This window comes from Telmatherina bonti, assembly GCF_933228915.1.
Source record: "Telmatherina bonti genome assembly, chromosome: 13".
NCBI classification, from domain to species: domain Eukaryota; kingdom Metazoa; phylum Chordata; class Actinopteri; order Atheriniformes; family Telmatherinidae; genus Telmatherina; species Telmatherina bonti.
This window is the reverse complement of record NC_136611.1, coordinates 4707198-4726880: the sequence shown is the minus strand read 5'-3', so window position 1 is coordinate 4726880 and position 19683 is coordinate 4707198. Positions and strand designations below refer to the sequence as shown.

Sequence of the window (19683 nt, the reverse complement as noted above, 5' to 3'; positions counted from 1 at the left end):
TAAAAACAGTTTCACGTTTAAAAACACACACGCTCACAACCCAACCCTTCCCTGACCATTAATGCCAAAATAAAAACAAATAACTTCAGGATTCTGTCACTGCTGTGAGGAAACAACATCTTGGTCGTCTGTCCAATTCAGGAGCCGTCCCAGGAGTGATCAACAGAGACGTAGCCACAGGGAGTGCCTAGGCCGGGGTCCACACCACAGCCATATGGCTGCAGTGCAGAACCTCGACCAACATCCCTGGCAGGACGACCCCCGCCACAACGACCCCGCTGGTCAAACAGGTGCAGCCCCCAACACGGAGGATCCCCATGAGGAAGAAGAAACACTGGAGCTAAAAGGTTAAAAAGATAAAATAAAGACATACTAAATAAAATAACTAAATCAATAATTCTGTAAGACAATAATTAGAATAAAAAGATTAAACCTAAGTAATATAAATAATAAAATCAAAATAATAAAAAGTACATAAAATATGTCAAAATATAGACATAAAATATGTTATGAATTAGGTCAGAATGATATCTAAAAGATTAGAAATGAATGAAAAAATATATAAATACGTAAATAAATGTATTTGTTTAAAAATAAATAAATACTGCACCGGCTGCACGGTGGAACAGTGGTTAGCACTGTGGCCTCACCGCAAGAAGGTCACTGGTTCAATCCTTGGCTGGGGAGGGGTTTGGTCAGGTTAATTGGTTACTCTAAATTGCCCCTAGGAATGAGTGTGAGTGGTTGTTTGTCTCTCTGTGTGGCCCTGTGATGGACTGGCAAGCTGTCCAGGGTGTACCCTGCCTGTCACCCAAAGCCAGCTGGGATAGGCTCCAGCTTCCCCATGACCCTGAATTGGATTAAGCAGTTCAGAAAATGAATGAATAAATAAATGTATTTGTGTTAAAAATAAATACTTATATTTGTTTAAAAATAAAGAAATAAACAGATGAATAAGAAAATTTTTTTTAAAAATCAAGTAAAAGCTAAACAAAAAAGGCGAGTCTTGAGCCTCTTTTTAAAAACATGTACTGTCTCTGCGGCCCTGAGCTCCTCTGGCAGGTTATTTCAAAGGCAAGGACCATAAAACTGGAATGAGGCCTCGCCGTATGTTTTGGTTCTGACTTTCTTTCCTTCTTTCTTTCTTTTTTTCATTATTTCTTCTTTCTTTATTACTTTCTTTCTTTCTTTTGCTAACTTACTAGCTGTGTCCAAATGTCCACCCTATTCCTGACATAATCCCCGACATAGTCCTCACGCCATGGGTGTCCGAATGTCTGGAGAAAACAAAATTACCCACAATGCATTTTGAAAAGTAGTGAGCATCGATGGCCACCAGACGGGTCAATATAGACCACAATGCATTCCAGGCAGGAGCTCAAAGTGACATGAACATCACAGCAGTTTAAGAAAAAAATACAGGTCATTCATTTTAAATCCGTATTTGTTGAATAAACATGCAACAAAGAATAAAATACATTATAAGAAAATGAAATATTTTCACACGAGTTTGGATTGGATTTGGGAGACGCATGGTGGTTGCCATGGTGACAGCGGTGCCACAAGAAAACAGCCAGCTTTGTGTCCGAATCGCCAACAGAATTCTCTTTCCACTCCTGCTCTCAGCGAAGGCGGACACTTGTCTTTTTGCTCCTGTTTCCTCCCTCTCCTCCCACTCTGGCCTGCGACTTTGTCCTGTCTGACTCGGAGTCTCTTTTTATATCTCTTTACTCAAAATTATATCATGGATTTGATCAGCTGGTCTCTCAACGCAATTCATCAAATTTTCTCAACCCAAAGATCGGGCAGAGGGGAGCCCGCATGTCCTGAGGGGACGCTTCCGGCTGGATACGTTCCGGACTCATGGGCCAGGTGGAGACCGATGCGTCTGGTGGTTCTGTCCTCTGAGGACGTGGAGGATATTTACATCTTTGGATTATTGGTGATCAGGATTCTGCTGATTGCCGCTGGTGGAGTTCTGATCTACCTGAAGATTCGTGAGATTCTGGCAACAACTGGCAGGCTGCCAGAATTCTGCAGCGGTATGGGCCAAGCGAGCAGTGCACAGACTCTTGCATTGACAGGACTCGACCGTAAGCAGGATACCAGTCTGGTCCATACTGGTCATTTGGCCGTGGTCCTGGAGTTGGTCCGCAGAATCGACAACAACATGGAGAAGATGCTCTGCTAGAATCGGTGGAAATTGACCCGCCCCATTCAGCTGTTTGGAGCTGCCAGCCTGAGACCTGCTATGGACTCAAGGCTGAGGGCAAATTGTTTTCCTCTCCTGGAACCCAAACAACAATCATATCTGGATTCAGCTTCCCAACAGCCTTGGGCCGGTGCCCAAGGATTGCTTGAATTTGCATGTGGGTCAAAAATCTTCAACATGACACTTAAAGCACCTCCCAAACATTCCTAAAGTCAAGGAAATAACTTTGCTCATGTTGTGACCTGCAAACAGTTTGTAATGACCTGAGATGCTTGGACCCAGATGACCCAAACTCAAACTGAAAAGTTTGGAAGATTTATTGCCAAAAGTAAATAACTCAACTATTTTCCTGGAGGTGCAGTCCAACAGAAGAAGTGCAGACCCTGAGATGGGCTGAAGATGCTTTACAGAGGGGAGATGTTGTTATTGATGATGTTGGTGCTAACTCTTCTGATGGTAAACATTAGCATCTGAGGCTACATGTGTCCCAGAGCCATTTAGTAAGAGAGTTACGACACTCTTTGAACTCGCCATCACATGGTTCATGAAGCTCTCAAAAGTTCCAAACAGCTCAGCGCCATCAGTCCATTTCAATGGGTTCTGGCGGGAGGCAGCGCAAAATACATCCATTTTTCTCCCAATCTTCCCTCAGTGTTGCCCAAAAATGTGTATTGATTACTATACTGCCTATGTAATTTTATCAAAGCTTTATTTTTGGAAGCAACAGAGACTAAATTTATCATAGTCAACAGAAACGAGATGGTCAACTCACCAATCAATACATTTACAGATTATATTTAGTATAGATATAAACACAAACACACAAGATATATATATATATATATATATATATATATATATATATATATATATATATATATATGGAGGAGTACCAAGGCCTCAAGGCAGAACTGGAGAAGGCCTGGAGGGTGAAAGCAACAGTAGTACCCATAGTGATTGGAGCACTGGAGGCCGTGTCCCCCACACTGGAGAAGTGGCTCCAACAGAAACCGGTGAAACATCAGACATCTCCGTCCAGAAAAACGCAGTCCTAGGAACAGCTAAGATACTGCATAGGACCCTCAAGCTCCCAGGACTCTGGTAGAGAACCCGATGAACAGCCACCCACCCTACCCTGGGGAGATGGGAGGGGTGGGTGAGAGAGGAGGTTTTGTTTTTTATATATATATGGTTTTTTTTAAGTTACAGCAACACCCGTAATGTGTCTTTTATTTGACAAGGTGAAACACATTTCTAACCTCCATTTTAAAACAGATTTTCTATGCATGCTAGCATGGGAACGAGTTAGCACCTGTCTGATCTTACCTTCACATCTATACAGTTTTATACAACAAGAACTAAATCCATGATGTTGTCTCTTGCCAGGATTTGCTGTCGCCAAACGCTCCAGCAATGGAAACCAGTCAGTCTATCTGTTCTAACTGGTGTCAGATGGGAAATGAGCTGAATGGCAGAGATGATCTAAATAAGTAATTTTAAACATATTTTATTTGATTTAAAGGACAAGCGGATGCAGATGCTTTGAATACTGATTTGGGATTAATGTATCAATAATTTATTCGAATTAATGACTTGGGATGAATTTTGAGATACATTTTTTTGATAAATCTAATATAATTAATTATGGAGGACACATTATTACCTCACTATATAATTCATATTTTACTTTTCATTATGTAAACTGAATAAATACACGTGTAACCCTGATTTTTGTTGTTCTAGCCAGAAAACTATTGTAAAATATTAACAGAAATACTAAATTAATCAGAAATATTTATGGTTACTAACATTAAATCAGTTCATCACGTCTTAAAAACACAACTTTTAATCAAACAGAAAACAATAAAACATTTTTATAAAGTATAATTTTATTGTACAGTCTCACAGAGATGGAGAATGTGTGCAAACTGGATGAGAAGGTAATCACAGCAACGTGGAGCTGCTGGGAGGAACTGGGAAGCTTTCTGAGGATGTGACTGGTCGTACTGGAGCACCAACACATTTATATGTTTCATGTTGATGCAGAAGATGGAAAAGACTGGAAAACTACAGCAGCTGCATCAGGCAGAGGAAACCTGGAGGTTCACCAGGCTCTGACATCCACTGAAAAACATTAAATACACATTAATACGATCAAATATGTCTTATTTATTTATTGTTCAATCTCATAACATGCAGATTTATCCAGCAGGACCAGGCTCTCTCTGCATTAATGCTGCTGTTACTGAGGCTTTGTCTCCTCATGGATGTAAAACTCCAACTAAATGAACCTCATTAGTCTCAGAAAAAAAAAAGTATGTCTGTAGTTAATATTATAATGTCTAGTTTACAAACAGGAATTAAAACCAAGGAAAGCCATCACAAAAGGATAAATCTAAAATCCAACAAAAATCTTTCCATGCGAACAAACAACAGTTAATAACTGCAATAAATTCATGGTAAAAACAGATTTACTGATGACGTCTGGCTGCTGTTAGCTAACCACAGTTTAAACTACCACTAGCTTGTAACACAGTTGACTGAATTTGTTGCAGAATATTTAACTAATGACTCACAACGCCAAAAACTGTCCTCATTTCAGCCACTTACCCAAGAAAATGCTTCCAAAACATCGAAAATGAACGACTGTTGTTTAGAACCAACAGCAGCTCCATGAACCACGTGACTTCTGCTTTCCTTTCTTTCTACAGAAGTCTATGGGAGTGTCGTCACTTTCATTGGAACACTCGGGTGTGTCCCAATGTGTCGCATCAATTTGACAGCAGATCTTATTATTGACTAAGAGGTGATGAAAAGAGGCAACCGGTTGATGAACTCCCACCAGTTCCTGAGAATGTTGGAGTTTCCACGGTCTACTTCTGATCTATGAATTACATACGAGTTGTGTGTTTCAGATTGTGAAGGCTTTTAATATTTTCTTTTTAAAATGTCTAAATAAGGTCATGTGATGGGCTGGCGAGCTGTCCAGGGTGTATCCTGCCTTCGCCCATAGATAGCTGGGATACGCTCCAGCTTCCCCGCGACCCTGAATGGATTGAGCGGTTTAGAAAATGAATGAATGAATGTCTAAATGTCTAAATAAGGTCATGTGATGGGCAGGCGACCTGTCCAGGTGTACCTGCCCCTCCCGCTATGTTTGCTGGGAGAGACTCCAGCTTCCCGCGACCCTGAGTTGGAGTAAGCGGCTGAGAAAATGGAGGGATAAAGAGTTTTCATGTGAAACACTTTGGGCTGCTTGATGCAGGAAAAGTGTTTTTAAATCCAATTAGATTTCAAAGTTCAGGAAAGAGGAAAATGTTGAAGCACAGCAGTCCGCAGACAGGTCACCTTTAAATCTAATCTAAAAATGGGATTTGACCAGAAAACTTGAATTGAGCATTAAGACCTGCAGTGTGAACGACGTCTAAGTTTCCGTTTACTAATTTCACAATGAGCATTCCACAACACCTGCAGAGGAGGGTGTTTGGCTGTTCAGACAGGAGACAATTAATGAGTTAGTCATGAGTTTGTTACTCCCACATATTTCTTGAGAAGACTAAAAGCTGTTGGTGATGTTACAATAGACGTTGGCGACTTCTTGACCTCCAGGAATTAACGTATTACCACGGTTTACTTCAGATTCTGTCCGTATTGTGTTGTTTTCATGCTCCTTTCACAAAGCGACAGCTTAAAGAAGACAAGACGAAGATCGTTTTACTACATTTTACTGCAACATATTAACTCAGTGTGTGAGACATCTGTGTGTCTGAGCTGGATTTTATTTTATTCTGGACATCAGAAATGTCACAAATACAGGATTAAATCGTCTTAAAAACATCTCCAGAGTCTGTCTGTTTCTCAGAAAAACACAGAGATGCTGATGCTTCTGAGATGTGTGGTAATTTCCTGCTCGCTGGTCTCTCCAGAAAGATTATTTCTGACTGATAATTATTTTAGACGTCAGCAGCACGAGTTTGCTGCACGGCTTAATGTGCTTTTCAGGGCTGATTTTAAGGTTCTTGTAGTTCGATCCAATCAACTTTATTTAAAAAGCACATTTTAATAACAGAACATCTTTAAAGTGCTGCACTAAATAAAATAAAATAAATTAAATTAAATAAAACAAAGTCATTAAAATAATAAGAACAGGTAAAACAATTTAAAATAAATAAATATCCAATGAAACAACTAAAAAGAACAAATAAAATAAATAAAAGACATGGAAGACCACACAACTCACGCCGTGTTCAAACCTAAAGAATAAAAAGTGTCCTTTAGACTGAAAACATTCCACTGGTTGTTTGTAAATTCTTACTGGTTTTGAGCTTATTTACTGGTCTTATTTATCTGACCACCTGGTAAGTGATCAGGTTTTGTGGACCAAGAGGTCCTCCGGTACCGGCCCGTTATGTGTTTCTAAAGTCAGAATCAAGCTGTTGGAAGAGGGTGTGGATGGGGTCTGGGTGGGAGGGAGAGGTTTTGGGGTAGAGGGATCTGGTGCTTATCCACGATGGTTTTTTTCCAGGGTGGTCTGGTCCCATTGGGTTCCTGGTCAGGGCTCTGCTGGGGGATGTGGGTGGTTCTTGGTCCTAAGTGTCCGTATACTATACTTATATACTGTCATCTAGAACTGCCTTCTTCCACCTGCGTAATATTGCAAAAATTAGGGGCATCTTGTCTCAGAAAGATGCAGAAAAACGAGTCCATGCCTTTATTGCTTCCATACTGGATTACTGCAATTCCTTATTTATGGGTTGTCCCAAATATGCCCTGAAAAGTCTCCAGCTGATCCATAATGCTGCAGCGAGGGTTCTGATGAGGACTAGCAGGAGACATCATATTTCACCAGTTTTAGCCTCTCTACACTGGCTCCCTGTTAAATCTAGAATAAAGTTTAAAATTCTTCTCCTCACATATAAAGCTCTCCATGACCAAGCTCCATTGGACATAAAAGATCTTATAGTTCCATATATTCCAAATAGAGCACTTTGCTCTCAGACTGCAGGTTTACTGGTGGTTCCCAGAGTCTCAAAGAGTACTATGGGAGGAAGGGCCTTTAGCTATCAGGCTCCTCTCTTATGGAACCAGCTCCCACCGTGGGTTCGGGAGGCAGACTCCCTCCACACCTTTAAGATGGAGCTGAAAACCTTCCTTTTCCATGATTCTTATAGTTAGGATATGAGCATCTCCTGAGTTGGAGTCTGCATGTACGGGACCCAACTGTCCAGGTTCTGCTCATTGCTCTTATAGTTATGGGTAGTCTAGCCATCCATTACTTATGGGGATGTTACCTGATGCACTGAGAAGTACCTCGCTCTATTTCTCTAATGTATTAATGTATAAATATATGACAATATGGCCGTCTCTAACTTATTTCTCCTTTTTTCCGCAGGTCTTCCTGAATAAGTGCAGTTGTACATGTTGTTCTGTCTTTCCTGTCCTCTCCACCCCAACCAGTCGAGGCAGATGGCTGCCCTCCCTGAGCCGGGTTCTGCCGGAGGTTTTCTTCCTGTTAAAGGAGAGTTTTTTCCTTCCCACTGTCGCCTCGTGCAGCTCAGGATGGAGGATTGGATCCAAGTCATGACTCAATCAGTTGGTTTCTATTATAGGATATGTATGAACTGGCTGAAATGATGTGTGTGTAAAGTGTCCTGAGACAACATTGTTGTGAAGTGGCGCTGTACAAATAAAGTGGAGTTGAATTGAATGTTGTTTTGTAAATGCTGTTGCCGAGACTACTTTCATTTCTGTCCTTTTGTGTCTTTACTTGTCCTTTTTACCTTTCTGCTTCATTTTTTCTGTTGTGAGAACTAAAACGCACGGTGAGCCCTCATTCCAACGCTCCGGCCTTCGGCTGTGGAACGTCCTGCTAGAGAACCTCTGGTCTGCTGATGTTTTTAATAAGAGGCTCAAAACCAAAACTTTCATTCAGCTTTTAGCTGAATTTTCATTTATTTACTTATAGCCATTTTTATCTCATTTGTTTTGTCATCAGTTTTATAGATTTTACAGACAGTAAGGATGGATGGGAGTCCGTGGGCGTAGAGGTTGGTGAGGAGTGTGGACATGTGCTTTGTTTAAATGTGTGAAATATTCAATGACTTGTGTGTTTTTAAATGGCTGTTGTGTTGCTTGGTGCAAAAAGAGTTCTTTATAAATCTAATTTATGAATGAAGTTTGACTTGAAAGTTCAGTAAAGAGGAAAACCTTCAATCCTTTCCTTTCCACGCCAACAGCTCTCAGATCAACTCCTACACAGGGAAGAGATTACATCTAAACTGCCATTTTCTGATTTCACAATCTGCAGAGGAGGAGGTTTTTGTCCTGAACTCTGGATGAGCAGAGGTGTGGGGGCTCAGCAAAGATTGAAACTACAGTTGTTTAAATAAAATAAATTTTTACTCTTTAAAAGAGCAAGAAAATAAACACGTTTAAACTTCACAGCTGTAGTTTGGAGTTCAGAAAAACTTCTGGTTTCTTTGTGTGTCTGATGAACTTTGTGCACGTTATTCTCCACCTGTGTTTCAAGCTGCATGTCTGAGGTATTTCACATGGTGACTACATACAAACTAAACCTCTGGAACGTTGATGATCAGCTGTCAGCACACCTGGATGCTGCTTCGAAGGCAGCGGCAGAAGCAGGACCACGATGAGAGGCGTTAAAAAACAGCTTTTCATGAAAAGGTTGCATCACCGTTTTCTGTGGAATTCAGGGCCGGTATTTGTTAATTAGGCAGTTTGATCAGTGCTAAGCATATATCCTGGGTGGACACACCCCCAATGCAGGTATAAAAGGAGACGTCAGCTGTGTTGGCTTCACATCTACAGACCCGGTCCTCTAGGAACCTCCCGGTCCAGTTCACAGAGGTGAGATGTGTTGGAGAAGTGATGAGTTACTGGCTGAAGACAGATTTAATCCCTCTTGTCATGTTTGATTGTACTTCTGTTTTCCTCTAAAGATTTGAGCACCTTCAGGCGAGAAGATGATGGATTACAGAGTGACCTTTCACACCGGAGATCTGGCTTTTGCCTGGATGGTCGGCTATGTTGAGGTCAACTTGGTCGGCACAGACGGCGAAAGCGGACCACACCAGCTGTCCAAATGGGTTCCATCCTACCTCAGAGGCGTAAGTTTCTCTTTATCTGGATGTTTTTAGATTAAACGGCCCCCCCGTGGGCTAGCAGGACAGATCATGTCCACATCTGGTCCCAGTTCAGGTGCGATAGAAACATTTCTGAACTATTTTTCAGGTTTTTTTGCTCATAATGCAAAAGAAAAGAACCAGGTGACCCCACAGACTAAACTTATTTTTCCTCTAAAAAGTCACATGACCCAGAAGTTGTGTCTGCTTTGTCTACGCCGTGTTCACCATCTTCATCAGTCCACCTCGAGTCAAACATTTCCTAGATTTCTTTCACGTCTGCGTGAAGGAAACTAAAGCTGATTTGATGTGATGCAGGATGCTTCTGTTCCCACGGAAACGGAGCAGCTGGGTTGATGGTTTGAACCATCAACCCAGTCCAGTCTGCTGGATTCCTCCACAGAAACCAGTTCCAGGTCAGCCTGGACTCTGGCAGACGTGAAACCAGCTCCTTCCTCTGAACATCGGCTTGTTGCGCTGACGGCTCTGAATCCTGTGGAAATCATTTTAAAGCCACGTTAAGCTTGAACTGGGAAACCAGTAGAGATCCAGCTCAGCACACTGATGTCCACGTTGCCGTCATGTTTTCAATCTTTTCCGTCTCTTCTAGGTGTCGACCTTTAATGTGTCCTGCTCCCAAAACATTGGCCAGCTGGTGCTGATAAAGATCAGAAAAACATTCTCCTTGCCCAGGGTAGGTTGGTTCCTTGCTAAGATGGAAGTGAAATCCCCCATCGGAGTTGTCTTCAACTTTCCCGTCTACCAGTGGATCACTGACAGCGAGGAGCACATCTACCGGGAGGGGAAAGGTTTGTGGATCTGGACACGTCTTGCTGAGTCCAGACGACCTGAAGCCACACAGTGAAGTCATGAAAATCTTTCTTTTCAGCTCTGTTAGCGGCTGATGAAACAACGGAGCAAGCTAAGGAGGCACGGGTGAGGGAGCTCGATGAACGGAGGACCGACTACAGGTCTGGAAAAGTCCTTCCCATTCAGCTGAACACATTATGTTAATGCAAACTTCAGCTGATGGTAGCTGAGTCACCACATGCAGGGTTTATTCCAAGGCCTTCTTGTGTTTTTCCAGCTGGAAGGAGTATAAAAAGGGAACTCCTCACTGCATCCGGGCAGACACTGTGCGGGATCTTCCTCTTGATGAGCACTTTTCTGACACTAAGCAGGCAGAGTTCGCATACAATCTAGTCAATGGGTGAATTTCTGTCCCATATGTCTTATTTATCTACAACCTGAAACAATTTAAAGCTCTGTTCTGAAATAACTGGTTTTCTTTTCTAGACTGGTGAAGCTGGGACTGACAGATATTGCTGAGTGTAAGAACAGCTGGACCAACATTCATGATATGGAGCGACTGCACAACTGCCATCGGACTAAAATAGGAGGTACTGTTATTTCACACTGATACACAACACAATCCACTGCGAGTTTTAACTGTGCAAGACAGAATAAAATTCTCTTTTTCCAGACTACGTCTGTGAGCACTGGAAGGACGATGCTTTCTTCGGCTACCAGTTCCTGAACGGCATCAACCCCATGTTGATCAAACGCTGCAGAGACCTGCCTCATAACTTTCCTGTCACAGATCAGATGGTTTTCCAGGATCCTCAGTTCACCCTGGATGATGAGTTGAAGGTAACTGGAGGTGTTTTTCTCTCTGACTTTACATTAAAATGTCATTAAAATGTCGCCACCTGCAGGTCAGTTGTTCCTCTTACTGAACACACCTGGAGCGAGGCGGCTCTGGCCTGTGTGACCTGTACGAGACAAACATACCAAAACATCCCACAACTATCATTAAAGTTTTATCTTTTGGAGTTTATTAAACACAGATGTTTTTGTAAGAGTTAGAAGAGCAAAGAGGAAATCCCATCTGCTCCTGCAGCCGTTCCTGAAAACGGATCTGATCGTTCCCACGCTGGCGGTGATCGTTCACGTCACGTCGAGACGGGACGAAAACTTCCTGAAAGAAAGTAGATTAAAACTTATCCTGTTAACCGTTCCACGCATCGTGTCCATCTATTAGAAAGCTGTTTTCTCGTAGATTCACAAGTGAGGAAGATATTTTTGTAATTTTGCCACTTCAGTGAGTGTCAGAGTTTCCCAACACACCGCCACTCACTGAGGAATAAACAATATGGTAAAAACTGTCATACATACACGTACATGTAATTACCAGCTTTACCTCCGCGATAAACAGGACAAGGAAATAGTACTACCGGTAGTCAATTTTTGATAAATTATTTCTATTATATAGATATATTATTTCATAAATAATTCTATAGATCAAGTAAAAAAACAAAAAAACAAAATTAAAAGTGAAATAATATTAAAGACAGAAATGTGTCTCTGTACATTTCTGTAGAAGTAAAATGTTACATGTGATAAAATGTGGAACTGATTTGAGTTTACTGTAATTATTTTACTTTTATTTGGAATATTTTACATTTTTAATGTCCTCTGATGTGTTTTTTTTTTTTTTTTTACTGTGTTTAGTTAGAATTCTGCACATTGTGGCACTTTACTGTTTTTAAAGTACGTTATAAATAACGGATCGTGACCGAAAGAACGAGATCTCGTATACAGGCGGCTGAAATGGGTTTCCTCCGCAGGGTGGCCGGGCTCTCCCTTAGAGATAGGGTGAGGAGCTCGGTCATCCGGGAGGAGATCAGAGTAGAGCCGTTGCTCCTCCACATCGAGAGGAACCAGTTGAGGTGGCTCGGGCATCTGGTCAGGATGCCTCCTGGACCTCCCTGGTGAGGTGTTCCAGGCACGTCCCTCTGGGAGGAGACCCCGGGGAAGACCCAGGACACGCTGGAGGGATTATATCTCTCGGCTGGCCTGGGAACGCCTCGGGATCCCCCCCGCAGAGTTGGCAAATGTGGCTGGGGAGAGGGAAGTCTGGGCTTCCCTGCTTAGGCTGCTGCCCCCGCGACCCGACCCCGGATAAGCGGCACGAAGATGAAGATGAAGTTATAAATAGAGTTACATTGCATTGATTTTTAATAATTCTTGTATCAGAGTGTTAATCTTTGCGTCCATGTCAGGTGTGTGCACGTGAGTGATCCATGTCAGGTGTGTGCACGTGAGTGAAGTCAATCTTTGCTTCTGATTTTCCGACAGAAAGGAAACCTTTTCCTGTGCGACTACAAGGTTCTGGATGGCGTGCCAGCAAACATCATCAACGGGCAGCCGCAGTACCTGATGGCTCCTCTGGTCCTGCTGCACAGGACTCCTGATGACAAGCTGATGCCCATCGCCATCCAGGTGAGACCAGTCATCACCTGCAACCTCCTGAACATTTCAGATGAGCTCAGTTACTCGGTGAGGTCAGGTTGTTATTGATCTGTGTTGCTGAGTTGAACTGTGCTCCTCCTGCAGCTGAAGCAGGCTGAAGCGTGGGACAACCCCATCTTCACCCCCGCTGACTCCATGTACGACTGGCTGTTGGCGAAGATTTTTGTGCGAAGTGCAGATTTTAACCTGCATGAGCTCAATGCTCACCTGCTGCGCACACACCTGCTGGCGGAAGTTTTCACCGTCTCACTGCTGCGTAACCTCCCCAAGGTGCACCCCCTCTACAAGGTACCTGGAGCTGCTCCCGCCATCTGCTCTTGCCAGCACAGAGATGCTGATGCTTTTCTTTCCAGTAGATTAGATTACTGTAACGCCCTGCTCTCTGGTCTTCCTAAAAAGTCTCTTTCCAGCCTACAATTACTACAGAATTCAGCGGCACGAGTTCTGACGAGGACCAGAGGGCGGGAACACGTTGCACCAGTTTTAAAATCGCTGCATTGGCTTCCTGTGTGCAGGAAGGATTGATTCTAAGATTCTTTGACTTGTTTATAAATGTCTTAATGGTCTTGGGCCTTCTTATTTATCTGACCTTCTTTTTAATTCTGAGCCTTCGCGGACCCTGAGGTCTTCTGGTACCGGCTTGTTAGTGGTTCCTAAAGTCAGAACTAAGACATACGGTGAGACCTCTTTCCATTATTCTGGTCCTGGACTGTGGAACCACCTGCCAGAGAGCCTCAGGGCCACACCTTTTTAGCTTAGCATTTAACTGAATTTTATTTTATTTTATTTAACTACTCTTATTTTACTTCATTCATGATTTTATTTATTTTTAAATTATTTCATTTGATTTCTTATTTTTAGTACATTTTTGTGAAGTCATTTTATGTACTTTCATTATTGTTGCTCTTATTTCTTCTTACTGTTTCTTAAGGTTATTTAACTCCAGTGTTTTCCTTCAGGGGATCCAGCACGCTGGAGGCCCTGCCTGTTTGGTCTGGGGGCTGTTGTCATGGTGACCACTGCTGTTTGGGTGGCCTGGGAGTGGTGCGGTTGCCATGGCAACGGCCCTTATAAGCATTTATTTGTTTTATTAACCTGCATTCAGTTAAAAAGACAGTATTCAGGGAATGATGTAATTCGGGGAATGTGGGGGTGGGGGTGTGAGGGGGAGGGTGGTGTTTGCTCTCTGTCCTTGTGTGTGTGTGAGTGTGTGGAAAGAGCTTGCGTCTTTATTGTCTTTAAATGACTTGTTATCTACTGTTTGTTTTAATACTCATGACTTAATTTTTTTCTTGTGAAGCACTTTGTGTTGCATTAAAAGTGCTCAAGAAACAAAGTTTGATTTGATTTGATTTGATTTGATTTGATTTGATTTGATTTGATTTGATTTGATTTGATGTGCACGCTCACGGCGTGATGAATCTGATGCTAAACGGACTTCCTGTTGTCTCTCTTCCAGCTTCTCATCCCTCACACTCGCTACACTCTGCACATCAACATCTTAGCTCGAAATAATCTCATATCTGAGAATGGAGTCTTCACCAAGGTACGGCAGGATGGAGATGTACTGTAGAGAAGGACTTTGTTTCCTGGTCTAACTGGGATTTTTCTGCTCTGCAGTACGCAGCTTCTGGTGGAGAAGGGATGCTCATCATCCTGCAGAGATCCCTGTCCTCGCTGACGTACAGGTCCCTCTGCATACATGATGACATGGAAGATCGTGGACTGGAAGATGTTCCAGGCTTCTACTACAGAGAAGATGGACAGAAGCTCTGGGACATCATTCACAGGTTCCAGCAGCTGTAACTGGTGCAGTCTGACCTGCTGCAGCATCCGTCAGAAAGCTTTTACTGCTCATGCTTGTTCAGTTGACGGTTTGTCTGAAGTAATGCTAATGGAGGAAGCTCACTTGATGCAACGGCTCCACCAAGAAACTAAAACATCAGAAGTGACGTTCTGACTTGTCGCCAGTGTTAAAAATCCTAACAAACGCTATTGTGTCTTTGTTTAAATAGGTTTGTGGAAGACATTCTCAGGTTCTACTACAAGACTGATGCGAGGATGCATGAGGACACAGAACTGCAGAGCTGGATTGGCGACATCTATGAACATGGATTCCTGTCCAACGAGGCCACAGGCGAGTAAATCTGATGATGATGGCCGGGCTGGATGCGAACATCGTGCCTGACAGGAAGGAAAATAAAACATGGATGTTTGATCGGCGCACACAGGCGTCTGTCCCCGGACTTTATAAACCCTTGTTGTGTTTGCGCCTGCTTGTAACAACCAGAAGTTATTTTTCATGTTGAACATGGATTATTTATTTTAATGTCTTTCATAGAAGCAGATGTGAAGAAGCTGAAGAAAAGAGAGTTATTAGAGATTAATGAAGGTTTTTCTAACCTGCTGAAGAAACAGGATGAGAAAAAACACTTGTTCACCGCGTTCCGCTCGTCGATCGTTTGTTAAAAAAACAGCCAAAGGAGAATTGTACAGAAAATATCACTTTGGATATGACCACCTTATTGAAGCCAAAACCATAGACTGTATATTAAAAAAAATGGGCGGAGCCTCCGTGACGTCACCCGTAGGTTTCTGAAGAGCTGAATTGAAGCTTGGTGGGCGGTTCCTGCCATCACCATCTTGGTAGGGGCATGCGTGTCGTCTCGCCCGGAAAATACAAATATGGGCAAAGAGGTGGAGCAGAAGTAAACATGTTTATTTCTGCTGTGAAGTTGGTCTTTTAAACATGGGAGTCTATGGGGATTCGCTCTGTTCCCTAGTGGATGAAGGGGGAACTGCAGTTTTACAAACTTACACAAACTTAACTTTTAACTGCTGAAGGATCCATCCATCTTTCATATACGGTCTATGGCCAAAACACAGGAAAAGAACGACCATTTTCCTTGGAGAGGGTCTTGGCTGCAGCCTGGAAAATGAGGCGGGGCTGGATATTGGGCATTGTTGGACGTCAGCCTCAACATTTTGATTGGATTAACCCCAACTCTAACCCTAACCCCACGCCCATTTGATGTCCAACCCTGCCCCATTCCCCACGCTGCAGCCGGGGGTTATTGTTTCCTGGTGGCCCGACATGTTTATGGGCTCAACAGTGTCCTGACTGGTCTCGCTGGTTCAGACTAGTCAAATTCTCAACTTAGTGCTAAATTCTCAACTTATTCCCAGTTTATGTAACTTTTCTCCTCTGGAACAGCTGAACTCACGAACTCTCTGCAGCTTCTCTGTGGCAGAGAAGTCCAGTCTGCTCACCTGAATGCTTTTTTCCTACATGTCAGGAATTCCAGAGAAGTTTTCCACTGTGGACGACTTGGTCAAGTTCGTTACCATGGTGTTGTTCACCTGCTCAGCACAGCACTCAGCAGTTAACACGGGACAGGTGAGTTCTTGTCATTTTCCCAGAATTCTCTGAGAAGCTTCAACATGTGGAACTCTGGAGTCAGTCCGAGTCCAGCGGCAGCCAGCAGGAATGATGTTGCCGCTGATGAAGTTAGGAAGTGAGCAACACGTTCAGCTGTAATGGAAGCCCTGGTTGTTGATGTGTTTGCGTATCAGGTGTGTATAACCAGGCTCTGATGCTGCTGTCTGGATGAGATTCATGCATCCGCCTGGATCTCCACCAGAAGCATCAATGGGACTGAGACGCGCCGCTTCAGAGATGCATCGGCGGTTAGCGTTACTAATGCGTTCATTCTCTGCAGTTTGACTATGACGGCTGGATGCCCAACACTCCCAGCACACTGAAACAACCCCCACCAACCACTAAGGGGACCACCACAGAGGCTGACATCCTGGAGACTTTCCCTGAAATGGGGACGACCGTGATGAACATGACCACTCTGTGGCTGCTCAGCACACAGTCCACTGACACAGTAAGTAAAACATGTCTCCGACCACATTAACATTGCCTGAAGTCACTTCAGGCGTCAAGCTTTATTCTTTCTAAAAATGTTGAAAAGATGTGTCTGGTGACGGCTCCAGTCATCGTGAGAAACGCACACGTCCTTTCACTTCTCAGACTTTATGTATCAGTACATAAAAACCAGCAGGTCCAGCATCGTAGCAGGAAAACCTGCATTTATCTCCTGGTACTGCAGCAAGTAGAGCAGGGATCCTCAGACCTGGTTTCCCTGCTGCAACACACCTGACTCAGGACTTGTGCAGAGCTTGATGTCTATTAAATTCAAATGAAAACTAGGATCTGTGTGAAAGCTGCAAGCCAGATTATTTTCTGTTGCTTTCGGGGTTTGGAAACTTTTTAAGCTTTGGCTGATTCAGGAAAACTGATTTTCATGTGTTCCATGTGAGGACAAATGGACAAAACCCTTACAGAGGAACATCCGGGACGAGCTGCATGTGCACCTGATGTAAATATTGTCTGAGTAGAACCTGATCAGATTTAAGCCAACGTGTGTCGGGACTTGGTCATGCTGACATTCGAAACGTGCTGCTGTTCACCAACTTGCAGCTGGACTTAAAGTCTCACCGCTGCATTTAGTCTGGTGTCCATAAGTCATTTTCTGCACCACTTGGTCCAATTCAGGCTAGCGGGAAGCTGGAGTCTATCCCTGCAATTATTGGGCGAGAGGCGGGCACACCTGGACAAGTCGCCAGTCCAGGTGCGGTGCACGCTCCCGATGTAGTGCAGTGGCGGAAGGCGGGGCTTAATGCGGAAGAGTCTCAATCCACTCGTTTTGCCCGCAGGCTGATCTGACAGCCTACGGAGAGGGTCGGTCTGAAGTAAATAAAGCGGTTTGTGACAATAACTCCATCAATCCCAGCCCTTCTGGTCTCAGAAATAAAAATAAATTAGCCTGAAATGCACAGAATAGTTCCACTTTAAGCTTGTCTCCTATAAATAATGACACCATGTGATCAGTTTTCTCGTCCATTTGAGGCGGGAGCTCCTAACTTTTACCGCCTGATGAGGAGGAAATGCACTTTAATATGTTCTGATGAGTAAAACCTGAGAATGAACTTTGTTTTTCACATGACTGCAGACAGAAAGGGCTTCTCTGAAGCCCATCAGCTTCAGCGCTGATTAACGTTAAACACTAAATGTGTCTTTGGTTCCATCAGCGCTACTTCGGTGAATACCCGGAGGACCACTTCACTGAGGACCGTCCCTGCCAGTTGATAAAGAAGTTCCAAGCGGAAATTAAAAAGTTTACAGAAGAAGTCAACACCAGGAATGAGGGCTTGGAGGTGCCGTACACATACCTGGACCCACAAGTGTTTGCAAATAGTGTGAGCATTTGAATACTGGAGAGTGGGACTCCTCAGCTGCCTGTGGAAAAGGGAGAAATGTGGGAAGGGAAGTGGTACAGACTGGGTGCTGTGGTTTTAATGGATGTTGTGGTGGAGGTAAATTTCTGTTTGGGGTTTGACGCAAACATCCATCAGAAGAGAATAATGTAGAAGCAGAGACTGTGAGATAATCTTTTTCTGTCTTACTTACTTAATGTTTATTTGCTTTGCATCAATGATCAGATAATAAACCCGACATTGTGTCCACTGGCTTCTTTCTGAGTTGTACTTGTTATAAAAAATGTGTTATTGTTGTTTTGTCTGGTTTATTCAGCTTAATAAAGATGTGAGAAGTGAAAACAACATGTCACTGCAGCTTTTCTTAAACTTAATGATCATATTATTAGATTAATTCTGTTGCTAGACATTTGTATTAATTAGGTAATAACATGTAATTGATTTTAACACTGTAGTCTACATCAGTATTATTTAAAGATGCATTACGTAACTTTCTGACATTAACATTCCACGTTCCGGACTTGTTCGAAGACACATTGACGTGTATTTCTGGAGCCGTCTCCTTATCATGGTGGAGGGGTTTGTGTGTCCCGAAGATCCTCGCAGCTATGTTGTGTGGGGCTTTATGCCCCTGGTAGGGTCACCCATGGCAAACAGGTGTCTAGGGGAGGGACCAGACCAAGCACGGCTCGTAGACCGCTATGATAATGACAAACATTGGCACAAATGTTCTCTTGCACGGATGTGAGTCACCGGGACCCCCCTCTGGAGCCAGGCCTGGAGGCGGGGTACGAGAGCGAGCGTCTGGTGGCCGGGCCTTCACCCATGGGGCCCGGTCGGGCTCAGCCCGAAAGGGTTACATGGACCCCACCTCCCGTGGGCTCACCATCTGCGGGAGGAGCCGTAGGGGTCGGGTGCAATGTGAGCTGGGCGGCAGCAAGGGGCGGGGACCCTGGCGGTCCGATCCCCGGCTGCAGAAGCTGGCTCTAGGGACGTGGAACGTCACCTCTCTGGTGGGGAAATGTTTCATGTAAACGTTTATTCAGAATTATTTTCATGTAAACTCATAGAATACTTTAATTCAGAATTATTTAATTCCGAATTAAAAAACATTACGTAACCGTAGCCGATGTAGCGACACAAAACCTCTCTGCGGTACGAATTCTTTATAGGTCCCAAAGTATCAAAATACTGGTTTATTGATAGTCAGGAAACTTCATTGGAGACAGTGAGGTGCAAACAAACTGCATTTATTTTGTCAGCATCAAAACAATACAAACAACTAATGAGTCAAAACTTACGTCAAGCCTGATTTTACTCTGTATGGAAGCTGCTTGGTTACCAGTCAGGGCATCGCCGATCCCTTTCCACCTGACTTTTTAACCCCTCAAGCCGCAGGGCTCTGCCCGGGCCCTTTTGGGGGGTTTTTTGTGTTTTTTTTAATATAAAATCTTGTAAAATCTATTAGACACTTCATATTTCAATATTACTGTGCATGTCTGGTCCATCATCTGCCTACCAGTCTATCAGTAGTATTGAAGTTTGGTATCAATGCTTTTCTGATAATAATTATATATTAACTATGTTTAATATCCACCAGGGCTGTGAGAGACTTCTCTTTTGAGACTTTAAAACAAACACAGACACAAAAATAAAACAACCAAACACTGTTTTGCACAAGACTGTCACCATGCAAGGAACCGTTATTTGAAATTTAAAGAAAAACTTCATCTG

The 19683-nt window shown here is 43.3% G+C and overlaps 1 protein-coding gene across 1 annotated transcript; it reads left to right on the top strand.

Annotated features, from left to right (window-relative positions):
- Nucleotides 1-214: 214 nt before the first annotated feature.
- On the top strand, nt 215-17943 carry LOC306764149 (polyunsaturated fatty acid lipoxygenase ALOX15B-like; the record flags this gene model as incomplete). Its single annotated transcript, XM_079251190.1, has 16 exons — nt 215-290; nt 9188-9339; nt 9965-10163; nt 10244-10325; nt 10442-10564; nt 10651-10754; nt 10838-11004; nt 12493-12636; nt 12751-12954; nt 14126-14212; nt 14287-14468; nt 14682-14803; nt 15963-16063; nt 16386-16556; nt 17228-17323; nt 17764-17943. The coding sequence occupies 16 exons, from the start codon at nt 215-217 to the stop codon at nt 17941-17943; spliced, it is 2190 nt and encodes a 729-aa protein (XP_079107316.1).
- Between the last annotated feature and the right edge of the window lie 1740 nt (nt 17944-19683).